The sequence below is a fragment of the Carassius carassius genome, chromosome 23 (assembly GCF_963082965.1).
Source record: "Carassius carassius chromosome 23, fCarCar2.1, whole genome shotgun sequence".
Taxonomy (NCBI): domain Eukaryota; kingdom Metazoa; phylum Chordata; class Actinopteri; order Cypriniformes; family Cyprinidae; genus Carassius; species Carassius carassius.
In genome coordinates, this window is record NC_081777.1 from 30670891 (window position 1) to 30691986 (window position 21096).

The following is a 21096-nucleotide window of genomic DNA, read 5'->3' on the forward strand; positions in this document are numbered from 1 at the left end:
ACTGTTTATTTGTGTGATTGCATGTTATGCCCAAGTTTATCCAACACTAATCCAGCAGTCCAAGACTAATCCTAGAGCTAAGCCAATTTGATGATGGTGAGTTTGAGTGTGTCTGCTGTCACTGATGGAGTCTCCTGCTCGGATCTGAGGGTTGTGGGTCGTTTTTTAATTCTTTCTCTCTCTCTCTCTCTCTCTCTCTGTCTGTTGATTTATATGTAAATTGGCCATGTTTCTTCAGGACCATCTGCTGTTTTTGGGCTCAGGCTGGGGTAGCATCACGACTCCAGGGATTGGATAATCTCTGTGTTTCCTCTGTACACACGTTTTGTTCTGTTAATCTGAACCCTAAAATTAGATTTTTATTATATTTACATAAAACATAATTTACTCCGTTTAGAAGTAGTTTCGTAATTGTATATATATCCCCGGATGCCCCTAAAGACCCATTTAGCTCACTTAGGTCATTCCCCACTACATATGAAAACTCCAACCAGGAAATTTTAATATATTTCAATTGCTGGCATAATAATGCAAACTTCTTTACAGAATTCCTCCAGGTCTTGTTAGTTTTTTTTTTCAGCATGCTCTGCACATTCGAGCTCTTTATTCATGTCTATATGATGTTAAATCCAGCTTTATTTTTCAAGATAACAGAAGATTATCATGATTGTTGATTCTTAGGGAGGAAATGCATAATATTAGCAACCACTCTGTAAATTTAGGAATGAAATTTGTAAATCCCTTTTCTTTTCTTTTTTTGGGTTCAAAGTGAATGTCTGTTATGCAAATTTACCTTGGCAGCAATAATTACAAATATTTTATTTAAAATGCATTATTTTAGAAATATTATTTAACATATTTGTAGCATTTAAATATTAATGTTATAAAATAAATTAAAATATTTGACAATTTCTTACAATATTTTTACAATAATATTTTATGACTGCAATTTTATTTCATAAAATTTTCAGAAAGCTATAAATATTTAACTTCCAATATCACATAGTTTTAAGCTCTGAGTTGCATGGTGTGTGCATTGATTAAAAAACAATATTTAAAATATTTAAAACATTTAAATTAATAAAAATATTTTACAATATTAAAAATATTTTACCTCCATCTTTTATTAATTAATTTATTCTTTTTTTTTTTTTTAAGAATACAGATTATGCCAATTTGGGAACAATCTATTATGCATAATTTAAAAAGTTCATATATGCAATTTGTTTGTCCTACAAGATTATATGTTTTTAGGAAATATCATTAAATTCCACCAAAAAACTGCGAGTTCAGTTTTCCAGCATGTCTTGGGAATAATTCAGCATATTTAGGAGCTGTAGCACTGTGCTTTTTTAAATATGTGATAAAATATACACTTGAAGTGACTGCGCCCCACCCTGTGTAGATCATTAGCATGTACATAGAGCTGCAACACTGTTCTCCATCTGTAACACGAACCCCTTCAACGACCGCCGGCACTGTTATGATCGTCTCTCATGGTTTTAATAGATGCCTGGCTGTGCATGCACACACACACACACATGCATGCATTGCTCATTCTCACATCATCTGTCTTTGAACATCAGAATGTGTAATTATTTTGTCTGGAGGGTGTGTGTGTGTGCATGTTGAAGATGGCAGGATGGCCTGCTACCCAGTTTAACCCTGAGAGAGTGTGTGTCCTCCTGGGGAGACGTGAAGCGTCATGTCCTGCCAGGCATGAGTGTGTTTTTAAAGCTGGATCTCCAGGGAACGGCAGACTGCTAGAGGTTTGAAGCCACTGAACCCAGAGTTTGATTGGCCATGTGAAATATTCTGTGCATGACGGTGAGATTTCATGCAGTTTTTAGAAAGCTATAAATATTAAACTGCTCCAGTATCACATAGTTTAAGCTTTGATTTGCATGTCATATGCATCGATTGAAACAGCTGATCTGCGATACTGAGACAAAAAATTGTTGTTGACACCGTTTTCTCTCAGAAATTGCTGACAAAATTCAAAAACAATTACTGAGGCAAGAAACACATTAAATAGAAAAACTGAAATAGTATTTTCTTGTAAAATGCACTCTGATGATCTTAGAGAAAAAAATGAAAATTACTGTGAATGTGCTCACCCCCAGGCCACCTTAGATGTAGAAGAGTTTGTTTCTTCATCAGATTTGGATAAATGTAGTATTTCATCACTTGCTCACCAGTAGATCATCTGCAGTGAATGGGTGCCGTCAGAATCAGAGTCCAAACAGCTGATAAAAACCTCACAGTAGGATTTTTGAGTGAACTATTCCTTTAAATTCTGCCCACACTCCTCAGCATTTTGATGAAAGACTGAAAATCAACATTTGTATTTTCCTTACAATAATGTTTAGTGATGAATTGTGTAAAATAAGACCAGAAACATTTATTAGGATGGCAAAAAATAGTTTAATATCTTATTAAAAAGGCCACTGTGAATGTCTCTCCCCATCTCCCTCTGGTCGAGAGACTCTGATCTCAGTGGTCTTGTTATGAAACAGATCTGTGATGTCCGTGAGCCCATCGCAGTGTCAGAGTCCAGTGTTTGGACATCAGACAGACATTCAGATGAGATGCAACAGAAGGAAGGACGTGTGTGAACCAGAGAGTCTCAGACTGAACACCCATTGCATGCAACTTGCATATTGCTTGAAATAATAAATGCAAATTGGACACAAATATTGCTATACACCATGCACAAGATACAGACTGAGTCGATGCATTTAGTATTTTTGAGGAAGAACTAACTACAGGATTTGATAAGTTTGTATGATTGATGTCTCAAGTTTGGTTCAAGATATTTAGTAGCTTTGTCCATGACATAAGGTCTGTTTTTTTGTACACACAGGAATTCTGGTTACAAACTCTGCACACATTTTACTATTTTCAGCAGTTTTATTCTGTTCAAACAGACCTTTTTTTTTTTTTTTCATTAACCTGTTATTGTGACATCAGTTATTTCAGGTAAACTCGCCCCTGAATGGGATGTTAAAAACATATGAAATTTGATTGGCTGCTTGGCATGTCAATCACATGCTCTCATTCTGTTAATGATTGGTTGTGTGACACTATCAAAATATCAAAAAAAATTTTGCAACTAAAGAAAATAAAAATGAGTTTCAGTAATTGAAAAATTTTAATAAAATAAAAATGAAAGGCCAGACCTTAAAAATAAACATTCACTTGAAATACTAAAATGGAAATAAAAATAAAAATAAATTAGAAAGATAATAAAAAAACAGTATTGGAGTATGTATTTATTTACATAATTTTACATATATTTACATAAAATAAAATTGCATGCCTTCTATTTTAAAATTTACCATTTAATTCATTGTCTTATTTGTAATTTTCTGTAGTTATTTGTGAAATTTACTAGCAATTTGAGGGAAAATTGTTTCTAGATCAAATTTTTTTCAGTGTAACAAAAGTGACAAGCACCTATTAAAATAGCTAAAACCTAATTTAAAATAAACTAATTAAAATATAAAAATAAAAGCTAATTCAAAATATTAATAAACACTTTAAAAATTAAAACTTTAAAAAAGAGATTAATAGCAGAAGTCTAGGACATGTTGGCAAAATGAATATTGTTTTGTGTCTCTGTGCATTTCTAACACGTGAATGTTTTAAGATGCTTTCAGTGTAATTTTAGTCTCAGGATCAGACATCTTGAGTCTATAAACATCCTCTCACATGTCTTTGTTTGCTATCATTTTCTTAACACCAGCTTGAACATGAGATTAACCTGCGTGCGTGCCAGTTCTGTCTCTGCGTGGCTTCATGGAGGTAATGAAAAGCTGTTTCTGGCCTTGCATTGCAGGTCTCATACAGTCTGTTTCTCGCAGCTGGAGGCAAACGAATGTCACAACACCAGCATTTAATTAGCGTGAGGCAGGAGTAATCAGAAGCCCGCTCTGAGTCTATCAGGAAGAGCCCAGAATTGAATTCTCAGTTTCTTCATTTATAACGGCGGCTATTTTCATCCGTCCTCGCTCTTTTCCACCTCCAGAGAGACGAGAGCTATTCTTATCCTGATGAATGATGCTTCGTTCTGTGTGATCTCAGAGCTCAGAAAACCCCTTGTTTTATTTAGGACTGGAGTATTTATTCATCTTTTGCATTCAATTTTATTTTGATATTTTGTTTTCATTTTAATGTCAGCTTAACATGTAATGATTTTATGTCCTTCTAGTTATTTTATATTTTTGTTTCGCTTCAATTTTTGTATTTTTTTATTTTTATATAATATTATTTAAATGAATGAAATCTTTCTCAAATAATTTTAATTAACAATAATGTCACTAACTGCACAAATAAGCTGATACAAACCCACAGTTCATTTGTTTAGTGCTAATTAGATTGTAGTTTTTAATTATAACTGGCATTTGTTTAATAGAATGAAGAGAATCATCATATCTGCACTTTTCTTTTGTTTGTTTGTTTATTTGCCAATTCTGATAGAGTTGACTGAACTGTGGTATAAAACTCAGAATTGTGATATAAAGTCATAATTATGAGATATAAATTTTGGATTTACAAGAAAAACGTGAGAATTCTGAGTTTACATCTCAAGGTTCAACTTTTCTTAATTGCATTATTGTAATTGCAACTTTTTAATCTCAAAATGTTGTCTGTTTTCTTATGAATTTATATTCAGCAGTTCAGCTTGTAAATTGCATAATTGTGTAATTGTGACTTTTTATCTCACAATTGTGACTTTTTTTTTTTTTACTTTTTCAAAAATTGCATATCTTAAATGTCTTAAATTTGTGAGTAAAAATTGTCAGATTTACATTTTTTTTTATTCAGTAGCAGAACCAAGTCATTATTGCAATTAAAATAAATTGCAGTTTGAGTTAATTTGATCTTTTTTTGTAATCAGAAGCGCTTGCTGTAGCTGCGTTTGGCCTGTAGACATGAAACCAGAAGAGATTGTGCCAGTGTTGAGTGTTTGAAGGATGCAGCAGCCAGGTGAAGAGAAACCAGTGAAACACTGATGAGATCAGGGACAGTACCAAGACAAACCACACTGATGATGTCTGATGTCTCGCCGGTACGTCGCAGGACAGCCATCAGCTGTTTCTCATGTCATTTAATTGTAGACGACCTGACAAACAGAGCGCTGACTCACAGGTGCACACCAGAACTTCCTCTTGTGGTGTGTGTTTGGTGGTTTACAGGTCTGGAACTTGGTTCTGGTTTCTGCATCTTTGAGACAATGAAGGGGAACATGCAGGTTCAGCTGTGAATGAAGCCCTTTGTTTAGCTGAATGAAAAGCACCACAGGTTTGTTAGACGTGTGTGTGTGTGTGTGTGTGTGCTCGAGCTGAGGTCAGTTTAATTACCAGAGACCAGACCAAAGTCTTCCTCATTCCTGCTGTTTCACTGTCTTTAAAGCACTTGTGTACTTGTGTTTCGGTGATTTTTAAAGTAATTGTGGCTTTATATCTCACAGTGCGGTTCACAATGGCAGCTCTGTTTATTATAATTGCTTTAAATCACTGGGACTTTGTTTCTTATTATAAACTATTTTATCCCTTTTAGTACTTTTTTTTCCCTTTAGTTGGGTTTAGGGTGTTTATTCAAATCTCATTTTCTTTCTTTCTTTCTTTTTCTTTCTTTCTTTCTTTCTTTCTATTCACCCATCCATTTATTTTTAGCTATTTTATATTAATTATTTTTTATTTATTTATGTCGCCCTTTTTATTGACCTATTTACAGATTTCATATTTTTATCGTTTATTTTGATTTATCTATCTATTTGTTTCTTCTTTTTATTTTAATATTTATCTCTTTTATTGATCTATTTATTTATTTGCTCATTTATCTCTTATAATTCTTTTTATTTATCTATCTGTTTATTTTTTCATTTATGTATTAGTTAACACATTTTTTTCATTTTTTATAACAAAATTTTCATTCCTTTTACATGGGGCCTAGATGTGTGCATGTGTTTTGAGTCACATCTCTTTGTAGACACGTTTATCAGCAGATGAACTTTAACACCTTGACTCTGTATTTAGTTTAACTAAGGGGTGTGTGTGTGTGTGTGTGTGTGTTCCTGATAAAAGAGACCACAGTGATGACAGACTTCTGCTGAATGTGACGGCATTGTCTGAAATGTGAGTCCACATGGGCGTTGTGTGTGTGTGTGTGTGTGTGTGTGTGTGTGTGTGTGTGTGGGTCAGGTTTTGCCCATTGTGAGGACTAGTTCAACCTGAAGTCAGCTATGCTGAGGGAAACAGAGAGAAAAATGACTTAATAAACATAAATGACTTCAGGAGTATATAAAACTGCAGAAAGGTTTGTGTGAGGGTTACATGTAGTGTTAGATGATCTAAAATATCATTAGCTCAGTGTAAAACAGCGTAAGTCAAATGGAAGTCCCCACCGTGATAGAAAAGGGTTTCACACAACAGATCCAGAAACTGTGGATGACCTGCTGTGTGTGCATGTGTTACTGTGACTTTAGCACACTTGTGTTGTATGTTTGTCTGCCCTGCTGCCTTTTTGTTGTCTGTTTGCTCATGGCTGAAGTGTGTTTACAGGTAATACAGTTTCCTATTTGTGTGTTTGTGTGTGTGTGTTTCTCAGTCTCTGCTATTATCTTACACCATTCATGTCCAGTCAGTCACAGATCAAACTCATAGTCTTTCCTGTTCACCTGTGACATCACATCAGGGAGGCCACAACCTCTTAAAACCAGCACACACACACACACACATACGGGATCTGGAGCGGCTGTTCTTACAGGAATACTGCCGAGATTGAGTGTCAGTATGCTGGACGGTGTTTGGTGAGGTGAAGTTTTATACAGTCTATCAGCAGACGTGTGTATTTTATATTCATATGTCCATCTGAAGGATATGAAACGGTCACAATAGAAGTTTATTACATTCAGCAGGCTTGTGTGCATCTCAGTTGCTGTCATTAAATAGCATTATGCTGCTCTCTGTTTGACTGATATTAATGTTGACTGATAATAAGAACTACTACTAGAGCTGACAGTGACAGTTTTGTACTGTATGTAAAGATGAGGGTGGTGTTTGTTTTGTCGGTATCTTGTGCAGGTATTTATTGTGACGCTGTTATCTCGGTCTTGTTTGGATTGTGTGCCTAGTAGTGTTGTCACGATACCAAAATTATTGTTTCGATACCAATACCTAGTCTAGAATTGCGATTTCGATACTTTTCCTGAAAAGGGTAAATACACTCTCAAATATCTTTGCTGTGCTTTATTTTAAAACCGGGACAACATTCTAATCATATAACACACTAATAAATGAATATATGAACAGCAGATATAACATTTGAACAAAATATGAAATATCAAAATATAAATTAGAGCAATGACATTCAAGGTAAAGAAAGAATAAATTTAGCAGCATTATCTCAGTAATCATAAGAAACATAAGAGTAATAAATTTATCTTGATTCTGAGCTTTGAATAAAAATATGAACAGCGATTATATTAAACAATGTTTCTGAACTCAGAAGATTAAATGTCAAAAGATAAATAATATCAATTTAAGCAATGGCATTCAAGTAAAAAAAAAAAAAAAATCAATATCTCAGATATTGTAACTTATTCTGTCAGTTGTGCAACCTTTTCTTTCAGAGGAGAAAACGTACTCGGTTACTAACGTAACCTCGGTTCCCTGAGATGAGGGAACGAGTACTGCGTAAGCTAGCTTACGCTATGGGAAAAGGTCCCCTTTTCTCGAGAATATGAAGCCAAAAATTATCCTTAATTTTTAAATAATGTAAAACGCAGTGCTGCAGCACAGCAGACCCAAGCGAAGCGGCTCGCGCGCTTATTGGCTGTGCTGCGGCAACTGCAGCAACCTATGGTGAGGCGGCGGAGAGTAACGAACCAATGGGGGCGCTTCGCGCCCATTGGACGTCAGAGCGCGCAAAAAAAATAGGCGTGGCTGGAACTATATAAGCCACCGCTTCACCATAGGGATCAGGTTTTAAATCGACTGAAGCGATCACCCGGTCCGAGCACATAGCACGGCAGGTTACACAATACTCGTTCCCTCATCTCAGGGAACCGAGGTTACGTTAGTAACCGAGTACGTTCCCTTTCGAGAGTACTCTCGTACTGCGTAAGCTAGCTTACGCTATGGGAACACAATGTAAAACGCCGTGCGTGCTCGGGAACTTCAACCTGTCACAGCCCGAGGCGAGAGCTCGGGGCTTTATAGCAGGAGAAATCCCAGTCCCAACAGCCAACCTTAGTGAGCTTTATATAGGGAACGAAAAAAGGGGGACGTGATAAGGCTTAGCACGTCTATATAGAAAGTACCCTGGCCTGCAGGGCAGGGACTTGCAGATTATAGAATCTAATAAATGTGGACGGAGAGGCCCAGCCTGCCGCCGCACAGATATCATCCAGTGGTATCCCGCAGGACCACGCCCATGACGAGGCCATACCTCGGGTGGAATGGGCTCTGATGCCGAACGGGCAGTGAAGGCCCTTAGATTTGTAAGCCATCGCGATAGGCTTTGCTTCGTGGTGGCGAGACCTCGGGTGCGCCCACCAAAGCATATGAAGAGCTGGTCCGACCTCCTGAATAAGGCGGAGCGCGCAATATAGGTTTTAAGAGCCCTGACGGGGCAGATGAAGCTCGCGTTGCTTTCGTCGCTTTGCGAGGAAAGGGCTGACAGCGAGATGACCTGCGCTCTGAACGGTGTTGAGAGCACCTTGGGGACATAGCCGTGTCTTGGTCTGAGAATGACTCTGGAGTCATTAGGCCCAAACTCGAGACAGTCAGCGCTTACAGATAGCGCATGTAAATCCCCCACTCGCTTGACTGAGGCCAGAGCCAGTAGAAAAGCGGTTTTGAACGAAAGAAGCTTCATATCGACAGACTGAAGCGGTTCAAAAGGGGGGCCCTTTAAGGCCTCTAGGACCGTAGACAGGTCCCAGGAAGGGATTGAAGGGGGTCGGGGAGGGTTCATCCGACGAGCTCCCTTAAGGAAACGAATGACCAGTTAGTTTTTTCCCAGTGATAGGTCGGCCACCGGAGCATGAGAAGCTGCAATGGCTGCCACATACACTTTGAGCGTAGACGGGGATCTGCCCGCATCTAAACGCTCCTGTAGGAAGGAGAGTATCTCCGTCACGTCACATAAGTGAGGGTCTAGGTTCCGTGTCCTGCACCAGGTGGAGAACACTGACCATTTCTGCGCGTATAGGCGCCTGGTTGAGGGCGCTCTGGCTTCCGTAATGGTCTTTAACACTCCCTCAGGGAGGTTCCCGGGTACCCGTTGAGGGGCCATACATGAAGGGCCCAAAGTTCGGGGTGGGGATGCCAGAGCGCGCCCTTCAGCTGCGTGAGGAGATCTTTCCGCAGCGGTATTGGCCATGGGGCTGTACTGGACAGCTGCATCAGCTCGGAGAACCAAGGTTGGGTCGTCCAGAGTGGGGCTACTAGCAGCATAGCACATCTGCTCTTCCTGACCCGATCGATGACCTGCGGTAGCATCGCGACCGGTGGGAAGGCATAAAGCGGGCGTCTGGGCCAATCGAGGGCCAGCGCGTCCCTGCTCTTTGAAAAATATATTGGGCAATGAGCGTTGTCTTCTGAGGCGAAGAGGTCGACCTCTGTCCTGCCGAAGATGCTCCACATCAACTGAACCGTCTGTGGGTGAAGAGACCACTCCCCAGGGGGAACATTCGCCCTGGAAAGCATGTCCGGGCCCCGGTTCAGGATGCCAGGTACATGCGCTGCCTTTAGCGAGCGCAGATTGTAATGTGCCCATGTCAGAAGACGCTCGGTCAGGGTGTGCAAGGTTTCTGACCTGACACCACCCTGGCGATTTATGTAGGCCACCACTGACATGCTGTCTGATCTGACCAGAACGTGGTGGCCCTTTAAAAATGGGAGGAAAGCTTTCAGGGATAGTTCGACCGCTATCATCTCCAGACAGTTTATGTGTAACAGTCGCTCCGGGCTCGACCAGAGGCCGGAGGCAGACCTGCCCTCGTACAGGGCGCCCCAACCGAGGTTGGATGCATCTGTCGAGACTACTTTCCATTTCGAGACAGCGCCCGTGCTTACGCCTAACTGATACCAGTTGGCTATTTTCCAAGGGGCCAGAGCTGTGATGCAGCCGTGGGTCACCCTGATGCGCGCGCGGCCGGATATCCAGGCTGATGCCATCAGACCTAGCATTTCCTGAAATCGTTTGAGCGGGTAAAGAGACCCGGCTTTGAACGACACGGCTAAATGCTGAATAGTGAGAGCGCGCTGTGACGTCAGACGCGCTGTACATGTCACAGAGTCTATGTCTATCCCCAAAAAGGAAATCCTCTGGCTGGGAGACAGAGCGCTCTTGACAGTGTTGATCGTGAGACCCAGGCATTCTAAATGGCTGAGGATCCAGGATCTGTGTGTCGTCAGTAGTTCCTCGGAATGGGCTAAAACTAGCCAGTCGTCGAGGTAGTTCAATACTCGCACTCCCCGCATTCTCAGGGGTGCGAGAGCAACATCCATGCACCGTGTAAACGTACGGGGCGCTACGGAGAGGCCGAATGGAAGAACCATGTACTGATAAGTCTGCCCCTCGAAGGCGAATCTCAAGAGTGGCCTGTGATGGGGTGCTATTTGAATGAGAAAGTAAGCGTCTTTCAGATCCACTGAGAAAAACCAATCCCTCGGGCGAATTTGCGCGAGTATTTGTTTGGTAGTTAACATTTTGAACGATCGCGTCATAAGCGCTTTGTTCAAACGTCTGAGATCTAGGATGGGTCTGAGACCGCCATCCTTTTTTGGTACGAGGAAGTAGCGGCTGTAAAAGCCTGACTCGCGCTGCGCAGGGGGGACAGTTTCTATCGCCCCTTTTGCAAGAAGGTTTATCAGTTCAGCGCGAAGGACGTGTGTCATTTCGCTTTTCACTTTCGTTTCGACCACGGCGCGAAAGCGCGGCGGTCTGCGAGCGAACTGGAGCGAGTAACCTCGTTTTATTATATTCAAAACCCAATTTGATATGCCGGGGATGGCCTGCCATGCAGCGGCTCGTGCGGCTATGGGTTGAATGTGCTTCGGGCACTGGCCGCCTGTTATGAGGGGACCAGTAGCTCGAGTATGCTGTGCTTGTGACACTGTGGTGACAGCGCTTATTTGTAGGGTTGCGCACTGAGAAGTGGGCACGCGCGCTACATTTAGAGCACCTCCGGCGCGAGCGGGAAGGTGGGCATGAAAGGAGACCCGAGTGAGTCTTTGTGACACTTGGGGGAGTGTGTATACATGTAGGGGTGCGTACTGTGTAGTGGGCACACTGCCTACATAGAAAAAGCTCTTTTTGTGCTTTATTGAGGTCGCCGTGAAAACGGCGTTTGTGTGCAGGCGTGCGTGCATTGTTGGAGGAAGGGGATTGGAGGAAGCATGTGAGGTTTCTTGTGTGGTGGTCCGGCCGCAGCGGGACTTAACCACGGTCTTTTCAGCCCGAAGGTCAGGAGGGCTTCGGAGGCTCGGGGTTCAGCACAATCCTGGGCCGAGGTCCCCGTCTCTCTGGCGGTTTGCGGCTCGTAGAGTGAGAGCGGTGCTGGGTTTTGGTCGCTGGGCGAGACTGTAAGTCTGGCTGCGATGGCTTCGAGGTCTGAGGGGGCGGCGCATTTCTACGGCGTCCCGCAGCAGAGCTAGAGCGTTTCGGCAGGAAGTGTCTCATTGCCTGTGACGTTTTCTGAGCCTCAGTGAAGCGTTCAGCGAAACCCTTAACCGACTGGCCAAAGAGGCCGGAAGGCGAGATAGGAGAGTCGAGAAAGGCGGATTTGTCGGCGTCTTTCATCTCCGTGAGCGTGAGCCAGAGGTGTCGCTCTAAAACAGCGAGGCTTGCCATGCTTCGGCCGATCGCTTGTGCTGTGGTCTTTGTCGCACGCAGGGCTAGATCAGTAGCGCTGCGGAGATCTTTAAAGTCATAGGTATCTGGGGCAGACTCGTCCAGGTTACGGAGAAGTCTGGCCTGAAAAACCTGCAGCACAGCCATGGTGTGTAGAGCCGAAGCAGCTTGACCAGCGGAGGTGTAAGCTCGGCCAGCGAGAGCTGAGGTGGTGCGGCACGGCTTGGATGGATGCACAGGCTTCGACTGCCATCCAGCGGCTGAGGGCGGGCAGAGGTGTGCAGCAATAGCCTCCTCGAGAGGGGGGAGGCTCTCGTAACCTTGGTCTCGGGCGCCGTCGACAGAGGAGAGCGCTGACGAGACAGAAGTCTTCAAGCGTGCGGACAATGGGGCTTTCCACGACTTCGTGAGTTCATTGTGAACTTCCGGGAAGAAGGGGGCGTTTCTTTGCGGAGGGGCCGAAGGGCGCCCCTGCAGGAACCATTCATCCAGCCTGCTTTTAGCGGGCTCGTCTGGAGGAGACCAGTCGAGCTGAAGGTCGCTGACAGCCCTTGTAAGCACGCGAGTAAGCTCCGCGTCGATATCGGCGCGTTGTCCGGTGCAGCTGGGTGCTGTAGAGGGGGGGGGGGTCCGCAATGGAGCCCGACCATTCCTCACTACTGGACGCGACGAGAGAAAGGCTGTCGTGTCTGTCCTCTTCCGCCTCAGGCGCTCCGAAGGAGAAGGGGGCGCTGGTGAGCAGGGACTGGCGCTGCTCGTCCACGAAGAGGACAGGCGAAGGAGAGAGCGCGGGCGAGGCACGCGGGGAGTGTTCCGGCGTGAGCTCGCGTGTAGCAGTATGCTCAGGCATTCTCTGATCGCGGCGTTTCATACGCGGCACTTGAGAGAGAAGAGGCGGAGCGGGTGGAGCATCGTGGCTGGTTTGAGCTAATCGAGCCCGCAGGGTCGATATAGCCATGTCGTCGCACTCAGGGCAGCCGCCCTTGAAGAGTGCGCTCTCAGCATGCTCGCGGCCCAGGCAGGAGACACAGATGATGTGGCGGTCCTCGCTGGGCAGAGGGCCTCGGCAGGAAGCGCAGGCCCGAGGCATTTGAAACAACGCCTCGAATTCTGGAGGAAAAAAGTGTGATGCAGCGGCAAACACACTAGCTTTGAAAAGGATATAGTCACGCCGGATGGCGCAGCAGGAAGCGAGTGCTGAAGGCGGCGTCGAGATGAAGCACGAGCCGGCGTCCTCAGATCTGCGTTGCAGTGCTATCCCGCTGAGAGGCTTTTCGACGGCGTGTAGAGGCTTCTCCGGAGAAGACAGCGAAGTGCAGGTGAGATCGCTGAAGGAGATGAAATCTGATCCCTATGGTGAAGCGGTGGCTTATATAGTTCCAGCCACGCCTATTTTGGCGCGCTCTGACGTCCAATGGGCGCGAAGCGCCCCCATTGGTTCGTTACTCTCCGCCGCCTCACCATAGGTTGCTGCAGTTGCCGCAGCACAGCCAATAATCACGCGAGCCGCTTCGCTTGGGTCTGCTGTGCTGCAGCACTGCGTTTTACATTATTTAAAAATTAAGGATAATTTTTGGCTTCATATTCTCGAGAAAAGGGGACCTTTTCCCATAGCGTAAGCTAGCTTACGCAGTACGAGAGTACTCTCGAAAAGGGAACTCATCTCTCGTCATCTTTTTCTTCCAGTCGTGGACCGGCGGCCACAGTATCACTTGTGCTCGGCTTGCACATGTAGCCTAACGATGCGTGGCTCTGGTTTTTTTCCAACCCACGGGTTCCGCTTTTATTAAATTATTTGGCCCGCCCCAGCTCGCAAATATACTAAAATTTCTTTACCTGCCCCGACCCGCACATCGGGGACATCACTGAATATACATTGCTACTTAGACCTTCGTACTGTAACCTTATCAAACAACCTAATAAAATATTTCTCGTTCACTGAAGTTCCTCCCTCCACAGCAGCGCGCGAGCACGGCGCTATTAGCAGCACATGCGCAGCTCGTGAACAGCTCTGTGAACGGTTTCATCCTGTCAAAGAGTTACTCAAGATGTGACGGAGCATGTGATTTGTTGAATGTAGTGAACCCATACGCCCTACGCTGAACGAGATCGAGAGATCTTCTCATTCGTGAACGAGTTGAATGAACTGACACATCTCGTTTATGAACGAAATGAATGAGTATACAGGGTCAGTGAGCCAAGCATGTAAATCTCGGATCAGCAATCAGCAGATACAAAGCGCAGTTATTGGTGCTGTGCAGTTACGCTCGTTTTCATATTTAGCATACAGAACACGTTAAACCCCACGTTTAATCCCTGATTAATGTGAATATTATATATGAAACCTCGTGCTTTGTTCATCTGAAAAATTTATTTAAACTATTTAATGCGATTATGCAAACATTTTAGTAAAGCCAAATCAGTTTAGTAAAGCCACTAATGCAGCCATCTCGCTGTAGTGCTTTTTTGCTGCTTGCGTGAGGAGAAAACACAGACGTCCATAGGGAGGCACTGGAAGCGTGCGTTGCACACACCAACATGAAATACGTCTCTTACAAATCTGAAACGCAGTCATTCTTTGAAGTATCGATACTAATAAATTTAGGAATCGTGACGTTTTTAATTTCCGTGAATCGCAATACTTTTCAAGTATCGGTGCACCGTGCAACACTAGTGCCTAGATTCGCATATGCAGTAGTTGACACATAATTTGCCAATGAAGCTTTTTTTTGTTAAAGGCATAAAGATTTTAGTGTAGAGCTCACATTTACGTTTATTCATTTAGCAGAGGCTTTCATCCAGAGCAGTCTGCCATAGTGTCACAAATGGTCATAGTATTTACAATGCCAGGTTTAGTAAAAAAAAATTAGCGGTGAAATGAAATGCAGTAAAGAAAGTAAGAATAACTATATATATATATATATATATATATATATATTATAATATGCATGTTTTCCTTTAAGGAAAAGTGCATCTTAGTTAATGTAACTGCAAAAAATTTTTTTTTTTTTTAAAGCACAAGTATTCCATGTCATCTCTGTGTAGTCATTAATGTCTTAAATCTGCATGTGTAACATTAATAAAACAATTTGAGCAAAACGTTGTTTACAATAGTTTTAAATGGAGAAGAACATGTCACACCGCAGCACATGTCAGCTTCCCAAAAGCATTTCATATTAATGGGCACAAACCAAAAATAAAACAGTCTGTCCAGAATTACATAATCCTGGTTTATTGAGTCGAGGTGTCAGGACTGATGTCAGAGCTGCTTCATTGAATCATCTGCTTTCTACAGCAAAGACGGGGCTGAAAACTTAAGAACATTGTTTAATAAGGGAATATTCTCTATTGTTCATATATTAGGATTGGTGATTTTAATTAACCTCTTAAGTTTGAGGTTGGTGATTTATTTTTATATTTTTTTATGTTTTTGCTTATCAATGCAGCCTGATTACAAATACGGTAAAAGCTATTCAATTGTGAAATATTATTACAGTTTCTAATAGCTTTTTTCTGTGTGAATATATTATGAAATGTTTTTTATTCCTGTCTGAAACTAACTCAGATGGTGTTTTCTCCAGTCTTAGCTGTTTTTTCCTGCTGTGTCCTAGTTGAATCTAAATGCTATTAAAAGAAGATTGGTGGTAATTTAGTAAATCTAATTATGCTTCAAGTTTCATTCCAGCATCCCCTGCTGTTGATTTACTTTAGCCCCTCCCCTTTTCACCATTTCAGTAGCTCTGATTGGTTGTGTGTTTCAGATTTAGCCACGCCCACAGCTGAAGATGTCAGACAATGGGGAAGTAGAAGACAAGCCGCCAGCTCCACCCATGAGAAACACCAGCACCATGATTGGCTCGTCCGGGAAAGACTCGGGCCCACTGAATCACGGCTCCAAACCTCTGCCACCCAACCCAGAGGACAAGAGGAGAAAAGAAGGCTTCATCCGATCCATTCTCACCGGAGGAGGAGACAAGAGTGAGTGATTACTAAAACAAGGACTTCAAAGGAACCTGGAAAGAATAGAAATGAAGGAGTCATTCAGGGTCAAAGGTCTCGAGAAGCACCACAATGCATCTGTGTGCCAACTTTATGACCAAAAACCTTTTGACCTTTGCGGTTTATACACACCAATCTTCTTAGTTCATGGTAGGGGCGGGGGAAAAAATCAATTCACATATGAATCACAATTCAATCTTCCAGTGATTCACAAATGTAAAAAAAAATCTATTTTCGAGTTAATATAATAATAATAACATGATGTTGTCAGAACAAAACGGCAACAGCAAGGAGTGAAACACAAATACATCCTGCCCCGTTTTTAGCGAGGGGAAATGATTGGAAAAAAGCTTTTGTTATTATGGAAGTATTAAGAAAGCCACAGAAATCGTGAACCGAAATGGAAAAATGGTGAATACATTTTTAAACAAAACGTGACCTCAAGAATCGATATGAATCAAATCGTGAAGTTACAATCGGGGGCGCTGCCAGGAATTTTGGGCCCCATGACAAACAAATCTAATTGGGCCCCCTCTGCACAGCTGCGCAGCTATTAGTCAATTAAAATAATCATTAATTATTCTCTCTTTAGACCAAATCAATTAAGCTTATGAGAAATTTTAGTCAAGGAATACATTTGCAAAATCTTGAATAAATTATGACTATTTTCATTTTTGGGTGAACTATCCATTTAACAGAAGTGAAAAATGAGCAATTTATATATATTAAAAGAAGCACAATAAGACAAATACAATAGAGATACAAATTAAACTAATTTTTCAGATACTGTAGGTTTTACTTAACATGTATACATTTATTTAACATCTTGAAAGATAGGCATTTCATTTGGAATGTTGTCCTTTTAAGACGGAAGACATGCATGGAATACAGACACACGTTCAGTTTTTACCCACCGGTTCACGTTCACGTTCACTTAATCCATAACCGACTGTATTTATGTGAGATACTCTACTACACAATAAACATCTGGACTGCTGTGTGTATATTTGAGCGCTGAGAGAACTGATCCCGCGCTGTATGTGAGAACTGAGGAAGTGGAGAGAGAGAACACTTCTATCAGCATGATTTCGCCTATACCGCCTTCACTAACTTTAAGTTAATCGACAACAAATTTTGACTCCCAGGAAAAACTGGACGTCTGGTCACCTCATCTCTGTCCCTTCGGGTACTGAGGCCATTGTTTCAGATCGCTAAATCGCGTTTTATTAGTCTATCCATCCACTGCGGCTGTTATACTGAATAGATATGCAAACGGCCCTTATCCGATCGCAGTCGGTCAATATTTAACTTTTATTGCCAAAATAAGTAAAATCAAAGACATCATTAATTTTATTATTATTTGAAATATACATAATGATGATGGTTTATATAGTGTATAATATAATAAAAATTTTACATTAGTTTTTACCTATTTGTTAGGTCCCCTGTCAGTCCTGTCTGTCAGCCCATGGTACCAATAGATTCCAGCTGTGGTTGCCAGAACTTCACTGTAAAAAAAAGAGAAAAAGGTAGCAAAATTTTAGCGTTTACAGACTTAACTTAAATTCACAATTAAATAGCGCATTTTGTTAACTGATGTGATGTTAATAAACCAACATATTGAAGTACTAATATCTGTTTTGAACCATTGTAATGCACTAATAACCACCAAAAATATGTGGTGATGAGAAAGTCATATGATGAACAAAATCTCATAACAAACAGCTTTTCTATGAGCTGAGGAGGACAAGACTTATATAGAATGTGCACAGTGTCATTCACACTAACATTAAACCCCATTATTGTGACACATGATACTGAAATAATGCAGTAAACATTCATTTAACAACATTAGATGTAAGATTAAACCCTAATGTACACAACTGATAAGAAAAAACTAAGAAGAAACGTCATTTAAAAAAAACATGTTGGGAATTCTGGGTCTGTGTCGATTTACGATTTTTCACTGTAAATTATACAGTGACTTCTTTTTCACTTCCAAAAAATTCATTTTTAACAGAATTTTACTGTAAAATAACATTAAATGCAATTACATGTATTCACCTAATATAGGATAGAAAATTACTGTTAACCAGTTAACGGGATTTTACTGTAGCATTTTTACAGTCTTTTACTGTTAAAATAACAATAATTTTATACAGTGATACTCCTAGTTTGTGTCATCAGATTCTCACACTTCCTCAGTGTATAACACAAACACCTGTGCGTCAGCTCATGTCTCTGTGTCAAGGGTTCGTCTCACTTGTGCGTTCTGAGCAGCTCGTCTTTCTGCAGGCCTGTTTTGTGATAATTACCAGCCCGTTAGCACATCGTTAATATTTAAGACCCTGCCTGGCTTCAGCACAGAGCAGATGAGGACGTTTATAATAACAGGCATTAGCAGCATCCGCACACATGAGTGACACTCAGGAACTGGAGCACAGCATAATACATGCCAGACGGGGTATATATTGTAATGATGACTTTATGAAGATCAGCACTGGTCCAAATAACTTATGAGCTTAAAACGGCATACAATAGTGTTAGTGATACTTATTTGCACTAAAATAAGATAAGAATAAAATAAAATAAAATAAAAAAACTTGGAATTGGTGTGATGTTTTGTGGAAATATTTCAGATAGATAGATTAAAAATTACAATTACAAATATGTAAAAATTTACATTTCTCTATATCTGTGTGCAAAAGTAATTAGCCTATGAAATGCTACTAACATACTAGCATCATGCTAAACATGCCAGAAAAATTAACAAGTGCTAAAAAAAACATGCTGTTAAAACATGAACCTGTTAGCAAAATGTGAAATCACATTAGTTATGTATTAAATCATGCTAACAGTGTGTTAAACAAGCTACTAGCATCTTAACAATGTTCTAAACATGCAAGCAACATGCCAAAATGTTTGAAGAGATGTTCTAAACATTAGCACGGTGTTAAAACATGTTAGTAATGTATTAAATCATGCAAACAATGTGTTAAAATTGACTACTAGCATGTTAGGGATGTTCTAAAACATGCAAGCAATATGTTAAAATGTTAGAGATGTTCTAAAAACATATTAGCAACATGTTAAAAGATGCTAGCAAAGTGTTAAAACATGTTATTAATGTATTTAATCATGATAGCAATGTCTTAAAACTGGCTACTAATATGTTCAAACATTTACGATGTTCTAAAACATGTTAGCAACATGTTAAAACATGCTGGCTATGTGTTAAATCATGATAACAAGGTTAAAACATGCTACTAGCATGCAGGAAATGTTCTAAAACATGCAAGAGACATCTTAAAATGTTAGAGATGTTCTAAAAACATGTTAGCAACATGTTAAAAGATGCTAGCAGAGTGTTAAAACATGTTATTAATGTATTTAATCATGATAGCAATGTCTTAAAACTGGCTACTAATATGTTCAAACATTTACGATGTTCTAAAACATGTTAGCAACATGTTAAAACATGCTGGCTATGTGTTAAATCATGATAACAAGGTTAAAACATGCTACTAGCATGCAGGAAATGTTCTAAAACATGCAAGAGACATCTTAAAATGTTAGAGATGTTCTAAAAACATGTTAGCAACATGTTAAAAGATGCTAGCAAAGTGTTAAAACATGTTATTAATGTATTTAATCATGATAGCAATGTCTTAAAACTGGCTACTAATATGTTCAAACATTTACGATGTTCTAAAACATGTTAGCAACATGTTAAAACATGCTGGCTATGTGTTAAATCATGATAACAAGGTTAAAACATGCTACTAGCATGCAGGAAATGTTCTAAAACATGCAAGAGACATCTTAAAATGTTAGAGATGTTCTAAAACATGTTAGCAACATGTTAAAAGATGCTAGCAAAGTGTTAAAACATGTTATTAATGTATTTAATCATGATAGCAATGTCTTAAAACTGGCTACTAATATGTTCAAACATTTACGATGTTCTAAAACATGTTAGCAACATGTTAAAACATGCTGGCTATGTGTTAAATCATGATAACAAGGTTAAAACATGCTACTAGCATGCAGGAAATGTTCTAAAACATGCAAGAGACATCTTAAAATGTTAGAGATGTTCTAAAACATGTTAGGAACATGTTAAAACATGCTAGCAGAGTGTTAAAACATGTTAGCAACATGCTTATGCATGCTACAATCATCTATCTGTACGTTTTTTGAATGGTCATATTTATACAATGATTTCTCGTTATTCTGTACTGTATCTGTCTAATACTGAGACAAAATGAAAAACATGTTTTACACGAAATGTTTGAATCTAAGTTTAAACATGTCTTAACTGTTATTCTCTTCTTTCACTCACCTGTGTCTCCGCCCACATCCTCGTCTTCAGCCAATAAGAAGAAGGAGCGTCCAGAGATCTCTCTGCCGTCAGACTTTGAGCACACTATCCATGTTGGCTTTGACGCCGTCACTGGAGAGTTCACTGTAAGTCAGAGCAAAGATCTTTTCCTGAAGGATGCCCACATGCTCCATGTTGAAAACATCTTTATTCATACAATCAGACATTATTACATATGCATATAGTTCTATATTATTAGACTCTCTTTTTGTGACTCTACATTGGATCTGGTATCCAAATATACAAACACTGGGAAAAAAATATAGACTTTTTGTCTAGGAAAAGAACAAATTATGGCCACGTCTAAATGTAAAATTCACTTTTACTCTGCACTTAACCTGTAAAATGAATGAACTCATCTGATTATAAAGAGAAAATGCTAAAGAAAGCAGGCAAAAAGGACAAACGGAAATAAAAATAGCCAAAGATGTTCATTTATAGACTTGCACCTGTTTGACATCAGCTACCCAAATATAGAAAATGAACCTCCAGCAGTTCAGACTCGCAACATTAACCCCCGGGTCCAGATCTGTCTTCCTCTTTACATCTGGTTTATTATGTTTGATAAGGTATTAAATGAGCTGTGCTCTTTTCCTGACCCCTAAATCAGCCGTACGTTTCCTGTGTGTGACACTGAGTTGAGTTCAGTTTGTGTAACGATTGTTAATGAGAGCCAGTGGGTCAGAACCCCGCCAGCAGAGATGCTCAAATTACTTTAGTTCATCGCGGTGGTCCAGCATCACACTCAAACTGAACACAATGAGACCGTATTAATCTATCTGTCAGGTTTACCATTGCTTTTAGCACAGGCATGCTTGAGAAAGCGCATTGTGAGTGTCATAGTTCTGTGT

General features: G+C 40.7%; 2 protein-coding genes across 5 annotated transcripts in view; one reads left to right on the top strand and one right to left on the bottom strand.

The window, feature by feature from the left end:
* The window catches only part of aamdc (adipogenesis associated, Mth938 domain containing), a 407769-nt gene that overhangs the window by 54711 nt on the left and 331962 nt on the right, over nt 1-21096 (bottom strand). The window lies entirely within an intron of this gene.
* The window catches only part of pak1 (p21 protein (Cdc42/Rac)-activated kinase 1), a 57472-nt gene that overhangs the window by 18143 nt on the left and 18233 nt on the right, over nt 1-21096 (top strand). For 2 of the 4 annotated variants that reach the window (XR_009423208.1, XM_059506939.1), the window contains exons 2-3: nt 15627-15843; nt 20237-20331. Coding sequence is in view for 1 of the 4 variants with exons in the window: in XM_059506939.1 (XP_059362922.1) it covers nt 15651-15843; nt 20237-20331 (288 nt within the window). In the remaining 3 variants the exon portion in view is untranslated. Of the gene's footprint in view, nt 1-6710; nt 6820-15626; nt 15844-20236; nt 20332-21096 lie in introns of those variants that run through there. The other 2 variants (XR_009423210.1, XR_009423209.1) reach the window with 2 other exon arrangements.